This window comes from Pseudopipra pipra, chromosome 7 (genome assembly GCF_036250125.1).
Source record: "Pseudopipra pipra isolate bDixPip1 chromosome 7, bDixPip1.hap1, whole genome shotgun sequence".
Taxonomy (NCBI): domain Eukaryota; kingdom Metazoa; phylum Chordata; class Aves; order Passeriformes; family Pipridae; genus Pseudopipra; species Pseudopipra pipra.
In genome coordinates, this window is record NC_087555.1 from 431571 (window position 1) to 448256 (window position 16686).

At 55.7% G+C, this 16686-nt stretch overlaps 2 protein-coding genes and 1 long non-coding RNA gene across 5 annotated transcripts; 1 reads left to right on the forward strand and 2 right to left on the reverse strand.

Moving 5' to 3' along the window:
- Positions 1-473: 473 nt before the first annotated feature.
- On the reverse strand, positions 474-3040 carry S100B (S100 calcium binding protein B). Of its 2 annotated transcripts, none has more exons than XM_064660142.1 (3): positions 2915-3040; positions 1889-2041; positions 474-1433 (listed from the first exon to the last, which is right to left on the reverse strand). In XM_064660142.1, the coding sequence occupies exons 2-3, from the start codon at positions 2024-2026 to the stop codon at positions 1293-1295; spliced, it is 279 nt and encodes a 92-aa protein (XP_064516212.1). In that variant the 5' UTR covers positions 2027-2041; positions 2915-3040; the 3' UTR covers positions 474-1292. The 2 variants fall into 2 exon arrangements, with proteins under 2 accessions (XP_064516212.1, XP_064516211.1); XM_064660141.1 differs by having other exon boundaries at positions 2853-2917.
- Positions 3041-3764: 724 nt separating this feature from the next.
- LOC135416866 (uncharacterized) lies at positions 3765-6687 on the reverse strand. The gene is made up of 2 exons (XR_010431790.1): positions 6522-6687; positions 3765-6306 (listed from the first exon to the last, which is right to left on the reverse strand). It is a non-coding gene; the product is annotated as an uncharacterized LOC135416866 (long non-coding RNA).
- A 126-nt stretch (positions 6688-6813) lies between these two features.
- Positions 6814-16649, forward strand: LSS (lanosterol synthase). 2 transcript variants are annotated; one of them, XM_064660138.1, is made up of 22 exons: positions 6814-6918; positions 7030-7207; positions 7281-7419; positions 7497-7605; positions 8010-8131; positions 8463-8559; positions 9343-9478; positions 9685-9793; positions 10131-10249; positions 10659-10756; positions 10893-10920; positions 11542-11598; positions 11817-11888; positions 12581-12631; positions 12754-12903; positions 13233-13329; positions 13519-13624; positions 14181-14246; positions 14659-14739; positions 14986-15156; positions 15458-15536; positions 15623-16649. In XM_064660138.1, exons 1-22 carry the CDS (start codon positions 6902-6904, stop codon positions 15812-15814), a joined length of 2274 nt encoding a protein of 757 aa, XP_064516208.1. In that variant the 5' UTR covers positions 6814-6901; the 3' UTR covers positions 15815-16649. The 2 variants fall into 2 exon arrangements, with proteins under 2 accessions (XP_064516208.1, XP_064516209.1); XM_064660139.1 differs by lacking the exon at positions 14659-14739.
- The last annotated feature ends 37 nt before the right edge of the window (positions 16650-16686 follow it).

Consider the following 16686-nt stretch of genomic DNA (forward strand, 5'->3'; position numbering starts at 1 on the left):
TTTTGTGCACGAAATCGTTATAAAATGGGGAATGAGGTAAAAACAATGACAACTGTGAGCATCTTTGTCATGAATCTGTCACTATTGATGTTGCTGGCCAGGAATGCCCAACTCACAGGTGTTGATGAGCTGGACAGCAGGTGCAGACTGAAAAAGGCAGAAGCATAGACTTTGGGGAGGTTGCCCTAGGTTTAGTTTAGGCTTTGTAAGGGTGCACAACTGCAAGCCCCTGGATGACTCTTGCAGAGGTGCCTTGTGCTCCTTTGTCCTCACAGATGCACCTGCCAGTGTGGACAGCCAGGTGGAACATGGTGGTGGTGACAACCTTGAGCTGTTTGGCCAGCCACAGTGACACCAGGGAGGAGGTGAAGGGTCGATGCCCAACAAGAAACCCAGGGCCATGAGCTATAGCAGTGCTTCCGGCTGCATCCTCCAGCCTCCCGCTCTGACGGTGCAGGTCACAAAAGGACACATTTTTCACCAGAGACCGAAACCACATTTTATTTTTGCCACTTCCACACACTCAGGAGGCTGTACCTGGTCTGTGGTCACACTGGGCCAATCCCCCCATCCCTTCTGACTGAGCCTGGACACCTTACCGAGGCACATCCCAGGCCCAGGAGCTGACCCCAGCCCAGAAGCCTCATACGCTGTTGCTTCCAGTTCTGCAGGCTGCCAAAAGCAGGGAGAATTGATCAACAAGAGGAAAGCCTGGGCTGTTAGATGGTTATGCTTTTAGACAGTTATGCTTTGCCTTGCAGGCCAAGGGTGTCTCAATTTGCCAAGAAATGGGTGGGCTCTACTGAGCCCCTGTGAGGGGCCAGGAGCTGGGTTTCCTGGGTGAATGGCATGCACAGAGCCCACAGGAATCACTGGGAGCCTTCCTGTTCAGGCCAGTGGGCTCAGAAACAGGCTTCCATAACCAGCCCCTCTGCATCACCTTGTCCTTCAGCCCTTAAATTTCCCTTATTCCTTTGCAAGCAAGCTTGGATCATAGCGTCTGCCTGCTTCCAGCCCTGGGCATGTTCCTGGCTTGCAACAGCAGGGAAGGAGCTTGAGACAAGGCACTCACATGCTGCCTCCAGCGCGGTGGGCGCTGGCCGATTGGCTTTCCTGAGCTGTACAGGTTTTTCTTTGTTTCACAAAGCTGCAGAACTTATTAAGCTGCTGAAGTCTAGCACAAGCTGAACTCTAAGGAGCCTGTAGTCACACCCACTCCTTTTCCCAGAGGAGTGATGCTGCCTTGCATCTCTCCAGCATGAGCAGAAGGGGCTCGCCTGCTTTCCACCAGCTCACTCGTGCTCAAAGAACTCGTGGCAAGCGGCAGTGACCATGGCAATGAAGGCTACAAACTCCTGGAAGTCGCACTCAGCGTCCCCATCGCTGTCCAGTGCCTCCATGACTTTGTCCACAGTCTCTTGGTCTTTGATTTCCTGAAGGGATAGAAATAGGCAGCCGAAGCTGGGGAGGACCAGAGTGGGACCCAGACAGTAACATGTCCCCCCTTCTCCAGTGCTCTCGTGGCTGAATCTCTGTTCAGACACATCGTTTCCAGTCTGTGTTGGGGCACTGCCCTGTGCCTCTGGGAATTGCAGCCACAGCTGTGCTGCTGGGAAGAGACCTCTTGAGCCCCTTGGGGCGAGGCTGTCTCCCCATCTCAGGGAAGGAAATTTCCCTAGTATCCAACCCACACCCCAGCCTGCCATGCAGGCTATTGCACTTGTCCTGCTGCTCTGTAGAGCTGGAGCAAATGATTTAGCACCCTGATGTGTGGATAAACCACTTCCCCTGCTCTTGCTTCCCGTGGGAGACAGAGTTAGTGGAGTGCGGAGGCTGCTTAATGCCACCTGAGCCCAGCCAGGCGAGCTGTGAGGAGGACAATACTTACACTGAGGAAATGGGTCAGCTCATTGTTAATGAGCTCCTTCAGTTCTGATTTCTTCAGCTTGTGCTTGTCTCCCTCCTTGCCGGAGTACTGGTGGAAGGCATCGATGATGGCGATCATGCCCTTCTCCAGCTCAGACATGGTAACGGCGTGGCCCTGAGGTCAGAGGGGGTGATCAGGACATTAACCTGGGCAAGCTCCAGCAATTCCTTTTGCTTTGGAAGCACAGCCACCTCGATCAGCAAAACCGGACCCCATGCTTAAAGCATTCTGCTGGGAAGGACTGACAGAGGCTCTGGCTTCAGGGGAAAAGCTTATGAGAGACTGTGACTCTGCTTTCAGGGGCTCTCAAGAAACGCAGAGCCACAACACGAGGAGAGGGGCAGGTAAGGGTTCATTTTGCTCACAGAGCTTCAGAACAGTTTTGCTGTCCCCTCTGTCACAGGCAGCCTCGCCTATGCCTTTGCGAGCAGTCAGGGGAACCAGGCAGGAGCCAGTTTTGATGAGTGCCAGTAGGACGAAATAAGCACCTCTCTAACCTCCCTCCTCCCTCACTTGATCTGGGGACCCTCCTGGGACTGATAATCATTGGGATTGCAGCGTTTCCTGCAGATTTCACAAACAGACAGACAAACCAAAAAGGGAGAGATGCAAAACCACCTTCCCAAAAGCTGGGAAAAAAAGCTAATGGCACTCTGTTCGTTCATACCCCACAGGTAAAATGTCTCCTGCCCCGTGACCTGGCTCCTGTTTCTCCACCACAAGGCACTGAATCTCATCCCACCGCCTTATTCTCCAGCTGACTTCCTCCCCCATGCAGCAGTCAGTGTCCAAACAGAAGGACTGTTTCCGATAAGGTAGGAAATATTCTCGAAGCACTTCATGCGTGCATTCTAAGAGCCCTTTGCATGCTCACGACCTGCCTCCTTCCCCGTCCGCAAGGCTGAGGAGTGTTTCAGCTCCTCACCGGCTCCGCAGCGCTCGGTGCCCCGGCGCTGCCCCCGCCCGGCATCCCCCGGCCTCTCTCACCTCCCTGCTGCCGGCGGGGCTCTGGCTCAGCGATGGGCGCCCCAGGGATTCGCTGCCTTCTTATGCCGGAGGCGGGGAGCCCCTGGAGCCAATGGCAGGCGAAGGCGGGGGTGTCCGGGCCGGGCTCCGGGCCCGCAGTGCTGCTCGCAGTGGCGCTGACCCGCGGCCAGCCCACGGCCGCCCACGTGGGAGCCGCTGTGGCCCTTTGTCCCTTCACTGTGCACCCCTGAGACTCGCCTGACCGCCTCTTCTCTGCCCCCTCCCCGTGCCTTTGCGGGGCAATCACGATTGTATCGGGCTCTCAGTGCTTGATGGACGGGGCTGGCGGCAGCAGCCGCCCCTCCCGGATCCCTGCTGGGGAAAGAGTGCCGGGTCCGGGGTGTGCCTGCCATACCCCGGCGAAAAGCTGCTTGGAGGGGCCGTGGGTTCTCATACGGCTGTCACTCGTCCAGTGACTGTGACACCACCCTTGTGACTGGGGGGGCAGGAATCTCCTGCCCGCGTGTACCCGCTGTCCGTGTCGCAGCCACGCGGGGGGCTCCCAGGTCCCCTGCCAGCCCCAGCAGCCACCGTTAACCGGCATTATGTGCACTTTTGTCTAAAACCAAGAGCTGGAAGTTTCCTTCCCACCAGAGATCCCCCTTTCAGGCTTGTGCACAGACCCGATGGAGGTGACGCTGTGTGGGGACTGGCAGGCAGGCCAGCAGGGAAGGAGGATGTGGAGGGCAGTAAGTGACAAACAGCAAGAGCAGCAGGTGACAAACAGCAAGAGCAGCAAGCAGCATCTTTCACCTAGACTGTTCCTGGTGGCACAGGACAAGCAAATGGTTAATAAACACAGAGAACATGCTGAAGAAAGCAAGTTTCACTGTATTTCGTTGCGAAGTCACGCTGTTTCCCAGGAATAAGATGGTATGAGCCAAAGTTAAAGCTGTCTGATGTTACTGTTGTGGCATGTTGCCATTTACACCTTTTTCAGTTCAGCACTCGATCTGGCACTCGATCAGTAACTGCTTTATGCCGGAGGCCTTTGTTGGATTTCAGGCTCAGTGTGACTCCGAACGCAGCACTCCTGCTAACTAAGAAGACGGGTGAACAGTGCCCATGATGAAGAGCCCATTTTGTTGCCACACTCAGCTCCTGCAGAGAAATGTGGAAAGGTTAAGAGCCTTATACATATGCTTGGGGGGTGGGATGAAGGTCTGGACCTCTTAAAAAAAAAAAAAAAAAGTCCCTTTGAAGAGGCAAGACCAGGTTGCTGGACAGACACATTTCCTGGCAGTTCCTGCGTTCCCCAAATCTACTGAGACACCACCTACCATGTTACTTAAAAACTTTTTCATGTACTGGTGTGAAAGAAACCCATCTACATTGATCATTTGTTTACATCAGCTCATGGAAGCTTTTGTAACAGGTTCAAACACTGGTTTGGGAAAAATAATTTCCCTAGCATTAAGTCTGAGTACGTTGACTCTAAATATTTATCTGGCCCCTGAAATTCTTGCATTTATGGCATTGCAAACTACACCAGTTATCTGTGCTCTGGTTGGACTGGCAGGGACAGCAGGGATGCTTTTAGGCAATGGTGTTTCTAGTGCAGAGGTAGTTTGTCAACAGTCTTACACTATTTGATTTTTTCCATGGATATTTGCATTCATGTAAGAGCTGGCTATAAATGGGGCTCTCTGTCAGCAGGAAAGAAACACTATTTTTCTCTGCTGATGGCAATTTGTTCTGGTAGATCTGTTAGCTCGGTCCTTAGCCAAGAAATGCATTAAAGCACATAATTTCTAGTCAGAGATGAGGTCCTAGCTCAGCTTCTTTAAACCATTTTCTGATGTCATTCTGGAAAGTGACCTTTCATTAAAATGGAACAGAAAAATTAGCATTTGACAGATCAAAACGCAAACAGTCTTGAAATACCCTTCCCTGATGATTCTTACTGTCCATTTCACCCCCAAATCATTCTGACTTCTCTATTTTACAGGTGTAGTCTGGAATGATCTGCTGATAAGTGGGAAGGAGCAGTAGGATCAGGTGGGAACACCAAAAACCTTGCTCCTTTCCTGACTCTGCTAATGAGCAGCTCCAAGGGACTTCCCTGATCCTTGTCCAGGCTCATATCCTGGCAAACACTGGTCTCCTGGGTCATCCCTGACCCAGCCAGTGACAGTCCAGGAGGTCTGGGCATGGGTGGGGGGCTGTGAGCTGGCTGTGCTTTCAGTGCTGCGCAAAGAGCCACTTCTGTTATTTTAAAATTCGTGTCCTGATCTTTGATCAGGAGAGTGTGACCTTGGGGCTCCTTTCCTCAGAGTCAGTGCTTCCTGGCCAGCACTTTGGGCTGATGTTTTTAAAGAAACAAGGGGGTTTTACAGTGCCCAAGGCCGAGCAAAACACTTCAGCCCTCTGCCTGTCTCCCTCTCTGTGGTAAAACACAATGTGGGCTCTTCATACCAGGCTCAGAGAGACAAGCCAGCCTGTTTCTTTGTCTCTCTGATGTGTGTGGCGCCAGGCTCTGCCAGACTACGAGACAAAGGCCAGCAGTCATTGAATCGGGAGAAAAAAGCAATGAAAGCAGTGGAATTTGGGTGGGAGGGTGAAGAAGCTGCTTCTGCCTCTGTAGCGCTCACAGTGCCAGCACAGAGAGCAGCGTTGCAGGGAGCAGGTTCCCCAGCTCTGTCCATGGGCACTGAGTCCATGTCTGAAGCTACAAACCCAGCAGCCAGAGGTGAGCTTGTTCCTGGCTGAGTTCAGCTGAGGGCCAGACGTAGAAAAACTTGTATAAAAATAATGCTGAGATAACAGCAGTTTGGCAATTATTAAAAATTTTGGAGGCAGGCAGGTTGTATAAAGACGGAAAAACAAATCCAAGAGGTTCATCTTCCACCACGGCCTTTAGACAAACATTACCATAAATTATCTAGAGATTTTGGCATCTGCAAGGAAGTGGAGATGCTTACATGGAGCTCATCTCAGCAGATTCATTACGACAATTCTTTTTGTCTTAAACCAAAAATAAGCCTAGTTTATAAAATAAATACCAAATTAATTCTTTAATTCACAAATAAAATTACTGCATCCTTTCCAAATAATCCCTGAGGTGATGCTGGACATGAGTGAAGAGCTATTTGCTAGCAGAGGAGCAATTTAAATTCGACTTGTAGTGTGCATTATATACTATAAGTATTAAGTATTATAAGTTGTAAGAGACAGGCATGTTTCTGTCCTGGGATGCTGATGGGTGCCACATTTGGGAGTAGCTCTTTCATCCCTGGGCTCCCTGAGGTCCCTAGGAGTGGCTGTGCCAGGCAGTGCACGGACGTGGAGGGGGTTTTCCACCAGCTGAGCTTGATCTGGTGTCACTTCTGTGGCATGAGGGAAGCCAAGTCACTCTGAAACGCAGCAGAAAGAAATCTTATCACTCCATTTAACAAAGTCCATGATAAATTCGCACCCTCACACATACACAAATTCCCAGCCCTTTCAACACAGCAAGTACAGCATCTCTGGGATTTACACCCCTGTGTGCCTGATGGCGTTTGTAGCTCCTTTTCGGAGCCTTCCTGAGCCGAGGGGCTTTGAAGGGCTAAAAACATGAGCTGGGTACCCAGGTTTGTTATTGCCATTAACGATGGGAACCACAGGCTGGGCTTTGGGGGTGCAGGGAGGTGGGGACAGTGGCTCTGGGGGTTGGCGCTGTCCCCCAAAGGGACGGGAGGGCTGTCGGGGTGTGCAGTCTCGGGCAAGCAGCGCGGTCCGTGGCCGGGTCAGACGCTCAGGACCCGGGATTCCGCCCCGCTCTCAGCCGGGAATGGCGGGCGGGGCGGGAGGAGCCGTGAGGGGACGGCCGGGGGCGGGGCTTCCACCCGGCCTCGCGCCCCCATTGGCTGCCGCCCGTGAGGCGATGTGGGACCAGGTGGCTCCGGCGCGGCCCCGGCGGCGGGAGCGGGACCGGGAGCGGGACAGGGACCGGGACCGAGAGCGGCGATGGCAGCGGGCAGCGGGTGGGTCCCGGTGGTGGAATCGGGATTGGGCGCGACGGTGGCGGCGGGCAGCGCGTTCCCATGGGGCGGAGCGCGGTGGCGGCCGCGGCTCAGGGTGCCCGTGTCCCCCAGAGCGGTTCGGCGGCGGGGCGGCCCTCGGCCCTCGGCGGCGGCCACGGAGCTGCCGGCCTGGCGGCTGCGCTGCGAAGGTGGGCGGCAGCGCTGGCGCTACCTGGGCGATGGCGATGGCGATGTCGGAGAGCCGCGGGCGCAGACGGCGCTGGAGCAGCACAGCCTCGGGCTGGACACGGTGCGAGGGGCCCGGGCCGGGCGGCGGGGCCGCTCCCGGGGCGCCCCGCTGAGGTGCCGCTGTCTCCCCGCAGGGCGCGGCGCTACGGGCGCTGCCGGCGGCCGACTCGGCCCGGGAGGCGGCCCGCAGGGGGATGCGGTTCTACGCGGCCCTGCAGGCCGAGGATGGGCACTGGGCGGGCGACTACGGCGGGCCGCTGTTCCTGCTGCCAGGTAGGCCTGGGGCACCTGCCCGGGGGTGGGTGTGTGCACTTCGGCTCTGTACAGTGCCGGCCCGTCTGGTCCTCCAGGTCTCCTCATCACCTGCCACACGGCCAAAATCCAGCTGCCGGAGGGGTTCCGGAAGGAGATGATACGTTACCTGCGCTCTGTGCAGCTCCCGGACGGAGGCTGGGGCTTGTGAGTAGCAAAGATGCTTCTTTGAGGGATGGCCTCTCCAAGGTCCAGCACTTGGAGCTGCTGTCAGATGTGCCCAGGCTCAGGGAGGGGGGCTCGGCACCTGTGATAGCTCTGGGTGGTTAGACTTGGTTTGTGCAGCACTTCAGGTACTCTGTTTGTCACAGAGATGGCCAGAGCATCAAGTCTGGCCATATCTCCTCTGTGTCACTATATGCCAAAGCATCACGTGCGACTGGGTAGTGCAGAACAATGTTTCTTCCTGGATTAGTTGGGTCTCCCTTTTTCACAGTAACCCCCAGCATTCCACTTCACCCCGACATAGACAGCCCTGCGCAGTGGGTTATGTCTGGCTAATGCCAATAGCTGGCTAATGGCCGTGGTGTCTCTGTATATGTGCCTGACAGGCATGTGGAAGACAAATCAACGGTGTTTGGCACAGCACTCAACTACGTAGCACTGAGGATCCTGGGGCTCGGGCCGGATGACCCTGACATCGTGCGGGCCCGTGTCAACCTGCACAGCAAAGGTCAGCCATGGGGCTGGGACACTGGTCAGAGAGGTCTGGCTGGACCTGAGGGCTACATGGAACATGAAGGGCAGCATAGAACATGGGGGGCTGCCAGGTAGTGGAAGTACTGTTGCTCTTGCTTGCCCTTGGTGGCACCTGTGTTTTCAATTAGTGGTGGGAAGCTGTGTTATGTTTTTGTACCATTGCCTGCTTGCCCTGTTTCAGGATGTGTGTCCCAGCCTGAGTAGTGTGTTCCCAAATATGGGGAGAAGTGGGCCCTATGATGGGGAAGAAAGAAGGGAGCTGGCATAGCTGCGTTAACCCTGTAAGCTGATACTGTTCTCTGCAGGAGGTGCTGTGGGAATCCCTTCCTGGGGCAAGTTCTGGCTGGCTGTCTTGAACGTTTACAGCTGGGAGGGAATGAACACGCTTCTCCCAGAGATGTGGTATGTGCCCCCCTCGCTGTGGAGGGAGGAGATGTTGTCAGTCCTACCGCCAGCCTCGACCCAGAACTGTCTCAGGCACTGGTGTTTGCTGGGATAACTCCAGCTATGGTCTGGAACTAGAGGTGGTCAGGCTGCTTGTCAGCTGGGAGCCAGCAGCAGGCCGGCCAGTGGGTGGATAGCACTGAACCCTGCACCCAAGGGAGGTGCCAGAGCTCAGCCCAGTTAGCATTACCCACAGGATCCCTGATACATCTGTGCGCTCCCTGCCTGTCACCAGTATCTTCTGGCCAGCCAGAACTGGGCCTTTAGCAGAGGGGACAGCCACATGTAAGGCTACCAGCCCTAACCTTCACTTGTACCCTCTCTGGTTACTCAGAGGGCTGCTGGGTGTCAGAGAGGGAAAGTGTGTGACATTACCTCTGGGGGAAATCAGGGGCTGCACAGGACCAAGGGCTGCTGGTGCTTTGTCATCAAATGCCAGTAACTGTCAGTCTGGGCCTCTGCCTTCAAAGTCCCACATGACTGAACTGGCTTCTCCCCTTCCTCTTCTCTGAGCTCAAGGTCCTCCTTGCCCTCTGTCATCTGGGCCAGGAGCAGTGTCTGCTGGCCCTGGTGTGGAGGGAGCACCCCTGCTGGGGGGATCTCAGCAGGATCAGGCTGTGTTTATATCCCCTGGTGCAGGGGACAGGAAAAGGTGTGCCCTGCTCTGGGAATTCCACACACCATCTCTCCGTGTTGCCCTAGGCCCTCCTTGTTCCTCACAACCTTCTCTGTTGCAATCAGGCTGCTTCCCACGTGGTTCCCAGCCCACCCCTCCCGGCTCTGGTGTCACTGCCGCCAGGTTTACCTTCCCATGAGCTACTGTTACGCCAAGCGTTTGTCAGCAGAAGAGGATGAGCTCATACGGAGCCTGCGGCAGGTAAGGAAGGAGCTGATCCTCCTGGACAAGGATACATGGCTCCATGACTGCCTGCTGCGCTTGGCCATGTCCTTGTGCGCTGGCCTCTGGCTTGCGAAGCGGCATCTCTTATCCCTGCGTGGTCACTCTGTCAGACAGCAGAGTAACTGCTCCTGGGTGCTTGCTCCCAGCTTTCCAGGCTGATGCCCTGTGTTGTCTCGTGCCAGGAGCTGTACGTGCAGGACTATGCCAGCATAGACTGGCCAGCGCAGAGGAACAACGTGGCTGCCTGTGACGTGTACACCCCGCACAGCTGGCTGCTGGGCGCTGCCTACGGTGAGCGCGGGGGGCCCTGTCCCCTGCCACTCTCTGCTGCTGCTCGTGCAGCTGAACTTGCCTTGCACCATGGGGGCTCTTCAGGGTCTGCTGGCAGCTACTGCTGTATGCTCTGGAGCTGGGATGGAGACATGGATTATGTGATCCGTGGGCTTCTCCCTCCCTGAGAGCATCAGGGCCTTGTGCCCAGGTCCTCGGGCTGCTCTGGGGCAGAGCAGCTCTACGCTTTCCTCAACTGGTCATGGTGTGAGCCAGGGTGCAGCCTGCCACAGCAAGTGAATCTGGCTGCACGGGGTGGGTTTTTGTTTTCATTGCATGTCCCTTTCTTCTCCTGTAGCCATCATGAACATGTATGAAGCCCACCACAGCACTCACCTGCGGCAGCGAGCCATCACAGAGCTGTACGACCACATCAAAGCTGATGATAGATTCACCAAGTGCATCAGCATCGGACCAGTAGGACATATGCTGTTAATCCTTTAAATATCTCGCCCTTTGTTATTTAGGGACCAGCTTGTGCCCTTCCCCAGAGCTTTGCATTTGTGGCACGTAACCAATAATCACCAGATCTTGCTTAACTCCTGATCTTTAAGAGCGTAAGGCCAACAGGGCACAGGAGATGCAGAGAGCATGGGGATAGCTGGTGAGGGGTACCTGTCCTTGAGGTCCAGAGAAATGCTGTGAGGAGAAGCTCTGGAGTAATGTCATGGCACCTGCCCCACTAACTCAGATATGCTGGGTGATGGAGCCATTGGGATCAAGGCCGGGACAACCTCTGGATGGCTTTGTGCTGGGTGGGAGGGATCTGTGTCTCTGGGGCTGGAAGGAGCTCTGTCCAGAGCAATGACAGTGCTCCTTGTGGCAGATTTCCAAGACGATCAACATGCTGGTTCGCTGGTTTGTGGATGGGAAGAACTCCCCAGCTTTTCAGGAGCATGTTTCCAGGATCCCGGACTATCTCTGGTAAGGGCTGAGTGTGACCCTCCTGGCACGGCACAGGGCTCTGATCCCTGTGGATTAAGCACACTGGGGCTGCCGACCTGCTTCCTGGTGCTCCCGCTGTGCCTGTGCTGTATCACTGTGCTCTCTCCTCCCACAGGCTGGGCCTTGACGGCATGAAGATGCAGGTGAAGTGCTGTAGGAGTTCATCTATGACTGAAGGGACCATGGCATGCTGGGGCAGCCCATGGAGTAATGGGATAGCGTGTTCATCCCAAGCCTGAGCTCCTGGCACCTTACCTCTGGTGCCTAATGGCCTTCTCTGTCTCACTGCCACTTCCACCAGCTGTGCCAGGAGGGAATAGTGCCTGTCCTGCTAGTTTGCCTCTCTGTGGCTGTGAGCTGAGGGGGCAGCTCTAGGCCTCCATTTCCTTCATTCCCACAGGCTCTGGGAGAAGGGAAGAAGAAAGCCAGGCCCCTGATCCTGCATGTGGTCTGAGCTCTGCTTCTCTCAGAGCCGTTGTGTCCTGCTGCTCCTTAGCGCTGGCCAGAGCTCCTGCCTTGGCTGTGCACAGAGCAGGCTGAAGCAGCTGTCTTATTTCCTGTTCCCTTGCTGTCCCTTTACCTGCTGCATCTGTCCCCTCTGTGCCAGCATATCAGCTGTGATGCTGAATGGCATAAAACTGAGACACAGGGTGGAGGCAGCTAGTGGGTGTGATGTGGGAAGGATATGCTGCCCCATAGACCCCACATCTGGGTCAGGGTGCTGGCTAGCACCTGCCTCTCACTATCAACATTCTCTCTTGCAGGGCACAAATGGATCCCAGCTCTGGGATACTGCCTTTGCCATCCAAGCCTTCTTGGAGGTAATGCACCCTGCAGTGCTACGTGCTGCCTTGGGAAAATGTTTTCCTCTCACATGTCCCCGAATGCCAGAGCTCCTGCTATGCACTCTGTTGGAGCTCTGCTATGTCAGTTCTGGCCTGGCATCCTGTGACTGAGCTAGGCAAACATACATCTGCTCAGAGCATGTTTGGTGGCCACAGCTCCTTGTTGAGTGCTGACTGTGTGCCTCTTTTTCCAGGCAGAAGCTCAGGAGATGCCTGAATTCACATCCTGCCTCCAGAACGCCCATGAGTTCCTCAGGTTCTCCCAGGTGAGCAGAGCCCTTTGGTGGGCTGGTTGTGCACACTTGGCTTCTGCTCAGAACCCTGTTTGACGCATCTGTTGCCTTCTGAAGAGCTCTTCTGAAGGGCTGGACTAGCGAAGTTCTAGGGACAATCTGTTTTCTGTTCCCTGTTTTCAGGGAACCATCTTTGCAGCTTGGTGAGGACCTTGGCCAGGCCCAGGGATATTTGGGTTGGCTGCCTGAGCTTAGAGAGGCTGCAAAACATAAAGCTTAGGCTTCTTTGCCTTTCGTCCTCTCTTTTACCAACACATTTGAGGCACTGTTCTGGGAAACCCAGGCCCCTTGGCTAGTGACTGTATGAGCTCAGTTCTGCTGGCCAGGCCAGTGGCTCAAGGTGGGGGTCACTGTCACCAGCAGCTTGGTGCAGATGCAGTCAGTCTTGTTCACAGTGTTGCCAATGGGAGCATTCAAAGCAGATGGTTCCCTGGCAGGAAAGCTTCCAAAGGGGGGACTTTAGCAACAGTTGCTTAAACCAGGCCAAAAGGTGATTTCTCTTGAGCACTCTCTGCTCCAGAGCTGACCTCTTCTCTGTCTGCTTCCCTCAGTGAAAGACAGGTGCTGTGCACTTGCACATTGTTCTGCACCTGCAATGGTTTCAGCCTGTGGTCCTGCAGCCAGGCACTTCCAGGCTGCCCTCACTTGTTTCTTGCCTCCTGCAGATCCCGGAGAACCCACCTGACTACCAGAAATACTATCGCCATATGAACAAGGTACAGTGACTGGGACTTATGACCAGGGTGGGGATTTGGGCAGGGGGGACAGGAATGAGGGGCAACACTTACCCCCCTACAAGGTCAGGGGAAGGTGCTGAGCTCACCTGATCCATTTCCAGGGTGGCTTCCCCTTCAGCACACGGGACTGTGGCTGGATTGTGGCCGACTGCACAGCAGAGGGGCTGAAGGCGGTCATGCTGCTGCAGGAGAAGTGTCCCTTCATAGCCAATCTCGTGCCCCTTGAGCGCCTCTTTGATGCTGTGAATGTGGTAAGTGCTGCAAAAATTAGGGCCAAGGGAAATGCAGACAGGTAAACCTGTAAGAGAAGTCAAGGCCTGAGTGGTTGTTAGATCTGGTATTAGATCTGGTTAGATCTGAGGCCTGGTTTGGCAACACTCTCTTGGCTGTGATACAGAGCTGCCTATGTAACATAATGTGATGTGATTGGGCCTGCCTGTCCCTGTGGTTTGAGACCTTGGTTGTCTGCCAGCCCCATAGACCTGTGGGTGTGACTTTGTCCTCATACCTGGCTTGGGGGCCAGACTGGGGTGGTACTGCCTGTGAGCTAGTCCCAGCTCTTCTCTGCTTGTCTGGGCAGTTGCTGAGCATGAGGAACTCGGATGGAGGCTTTGCCACATATGAAACCAAGCGAGGAGGCCACTTACTGGAGATGCTGAACCCCTCGGAGGTGTTTGGTAAGGGGAGCTGTGGGGGCTGGTTTTTCTGCCCATTGTGAAGGGACAAAGTGGCCTGGCCTCCCCATGCCCAGTGGGTGTCTGATGTAGGATCAGTGTGCTGTGGGTCTGAGGGAGAGGCTGGCAGCAGCTGACCCGCAGGCTCCCCACAGAGGGCCTGTGGCACTGATGCCCTTCACCTGCTGGCAGGTGACATCATGATCGACTACACGTACGTGGAGTGCACGTCGGCTGTCATGCAGGCACTGAGACACTTCCAGAGCGAGTTCCCTGAGCACCGAGCCCTGGAGATCAGGTGAAGCTCTCAGATGAGAGCTGGGCAGGGGAGAAGACAGGCTGCACTTCTCAAGATGCCTGCCATGGCCTCTTGGCACAGCCCCTGCTGAGTCCTGTTAGGGGTCTTGCCTGGATCTCTAGACTGGCATGGGGCAGCCCGGGCAGTGGCCAGCCTGGATACTGGTGACTTCTCCAAACTAGAGCGCCCTGCAAGAGTCTGGGGCCCCACCTGCCCCAAGGAGCAAGGCATAGACTGTTTGGGATCAGGCTGGGAGAAACTGGTGGAGATCTGTCTGCCTCTTGACTTAGCAATTGTCTTGCTCTTGCAGCCAGTTGCAGGCTGGGTCCCTGCTTGCCAATGCCATGAGGCAGAGAGGCCCCAGCTGGGGCACATACACCCACATCTTATACCTACATATATCCTGAACCATGTAGCTGCCTGTCTGCATGCTTTTGCCTCTTGTGCCCTCCAATAATGGGACCCATCAAAGCCTCAGAGGGGCTGATGGAGCTCCCAGTGAAGCAGACACTGAGTTTGAGCTGCTTGTGAAGTGGGTGGCTTCTCTTCTGTCCAGGGAGACTCTGCGGAAGGGCCTGGATTTCTGTCGCAAGAAGCAGCGAGCGGATGGGTCCTGGGAAGGGTAAGCTGTATTCTCAGTGCCCAGTTTTCTTCTGGCTGCCCCAGAGTGAGAGGGATCATGATGGCAGGCATTCCTGACTGGTAGGATCTGTGGGAGGAGAAGCAGGGGCTGATCCTCCTCTAGTTGCTGTGCTTTGCTCTCCATTACTCTCCCTGCAGCCCAGGTGGAGCAGGTACCTTGTTCATTGCACAAGACCCTGAGAAGCCTTGGGGGTCAGGGTGGTTCCAGTTCTGCTGACACCTGGGTTAGCTGGGAGCAGGTGTGGTGGGACTGGACGTGGTTGTGCCATAGGGGAAGGCAGGCTGCAGCTCTGTGCCTGGCTCTCTGCTGTTCTGTGAACACAGCCATGTCACAGCCTCCCTCTTCCTGGGGCCTCGCACCCCTGACAGTGCTGCTCTCCCCTTCCTCCTAGGAGCTGGGGGGTTTGCTTCACCTACGGCACCTGGTTCGGTCTGGAGGCGTTTGCCTGCATGCAGCACACATACCGTGATGGGTGAGAAGGGGCTGTCTGGGTGCCCTGCCCCTACCTGCCTCCTGGGTCAGGGCAGGACTCCATGGTGGGGCTAGGGGGATGCCCTTGCTGTGCATGGACTCTCCTGCCTCAGGGCCTGCTTCTCCCAGGAGCAATATGGCCAGGGCACTCACTGTGGGCACAGCTTCTCTTTACAGCTGAGAACCGTGGGTGCCCAAATGCTCCCTGTCCCCAATCCTGTCTTGACTCTGTGCCCCGTCCCTGCAGGGCTGCGTGCCGAGAGGTGGCCCAGGCCTGCCAGTTCCTCCTCTCCAAGCAGATGGCAGATGGCGGGTGGGGAGAGGATTTCGAGTCCTGCGAGCAGCGCACGTATGTGCAGAGTGCTGAATCACAGATCCACAACACCTGCTGGGCCCTGCTGGGGCTCATGGCTGTCAGGTAGGAGCAGCCTCACCTGGCCCCGAGTGCTCGGGGAGATGGGAGATGCAGGCTGGGTTGTGGGGCCTTGGGCTTGGCTGGTGTGGGCCAATGCAAAGCAAAGGTTTTGATCACAACTACAGGCCTCCAGCCTGGGAAAATGTTCTGGTGTCCTAGGATTGTGGGGGGCCCTTTCCAAAGCATTCAGCATGCCTGGGACAAGCTTGGAGCAGCCTGGAGGTGGTTGAGTTCCCCAAGCGCATGGATGGGGTGTTGCAGATAGTTGGGATGAGGGTGCTCACATCTCTCTTGTGCTTTGCAGGTACCCTGACATCGACGTGCTGGAAAGAGGCATTAAAGTGTTGATTGATAAGCAGCTGCCCAATGGGGACTGGCCTCAGGTACATCTTTAGTCTTCCCAAGGGGTTCCTGAACACCCTGCAGTCCCGTGTCACTCATACCATTCTGCTCTCTGCTTCTCTCCTAGGAGAACATTGCCGGGGTGTTCAACAAGTCGTGTGCCATCAGTTACACTGCGTACCGCAACGTCTTCCCCATCTGGGCGCTGGGCCGGTTCTGCCGCCTGCACCCCGACAGCCCCCTGGCTGGGCAGCTGCGAGCTGGGCTGGGGCCCTGGGGAGGGGCAGGGCAGGCTGGGCAGGAAACCGTGTCTGCCTGAACCTAGGCCACTGGGGCTGCCAGGGCCTTGGACTTGGCTTGGGTACCGGCCGCTGTGTGGGACCACGGGGGTGTGTGCTGCGTGGGATGTCTCAATGCTGACCTTAGCATGTGGACTGCTCCCTCTGCCAGGGAGGGGTGCTGCCCTGGTGCTGCAGAGCCTCTGCTTGCTGTTGAACCTCTTCTAAACATTCCCTTTTTAAGGTTTTTCCCAGGTATATTCTCCGTCCTGGGATGGGGAGTGAAGTGCCTTTTCAAACCATTTGGAAGATCTTAGAAAGCTGCCAAGCTGTGTTGTGTTCCACGTCTGGACAGACTCTCATCCTGAGTAGAGCAAGTCTGCCTTTATCCTCCCAGGCTGGCTGGCTGTACCAAGAGTGTGGGATTTGGGGCCTCGCCATAGTGCCCAGTATTATGATGGGGGACCCTGCACAATCCCTGCTGAGCTGGGCTCTGTACTGTGGGTGCCAGTGACAGTTTTTAAAGCACTGTCTGGAGCCTGTGCTGGGAGGGGAAGGGCACCTGTCCTCCCCCACATGTGTGGAAAAAAGGAGTGCTTCACTCAATTTTCTTATGGTTTTGTCCCCCAGCTGATGGCATCTGGCTTCCCAGCACCTCAGAGGTGAAGTCACCACCATTGTTCCCACTTTGGAGAAGGGGCGGCTGAAGCAGGAAGCCCTGAGGTGGTTGGCATCAGGGCACAGCCTGGGCCCCAGGGCTCCAGCCTTCCCCCAGCACAGCAAGTGCCTCTGCTCAGGCCATGGTGCCATTGGACATTCATAGCCAGAGCTGGAAGACTGACAGGTTAATAAATTGCTAATGGTGAGGCAAGAGGATTTTAACTGTGTTGTTCTCCTTACTGTCTGCCATTGG

Bases quoted from the DNA above. Each gene is read 5' to 3' on its own strand.
- S100B (XM_064660141.1), bottom strand. From the start codon at position 2,897: ATGCCGGGCGGGGGCAGCGCCGGGGCACCGAGCGCTGCGGAGCCG. The intron at 2,042-2,852 runs GTGAGGAGCTGA...CTCTGACCTCAG, and splicing joins CACCGAGCGCTGCGGAGCCG to GGCCACGCCGTTACCATGTC. The intron at 1,434-1,888 runs GTAAGTATTGTC...CTATCCCTTCAG, and splicing joins AGCTGACCCATTTCCTCAGT to GAAATCAAAGACCAAGAGAC.
- LSS (XM_064660138.1), top strand. The intron at 7,420-7,496 runs GTAGGCCTGGGG...CTGGTCCTCCAG, and splicing joins GCCGCTGTTCCTGCTGCCAG to GTCTCCTCATCACCTGCCAC. The intron at 9,479-9,684 runs GTAAGGAAGGAG...GTCTCGTGCCAG, and splicing joins TCATACGGAGCCTGCGGCAG to GAGCTGTACGTGCAGGACTA.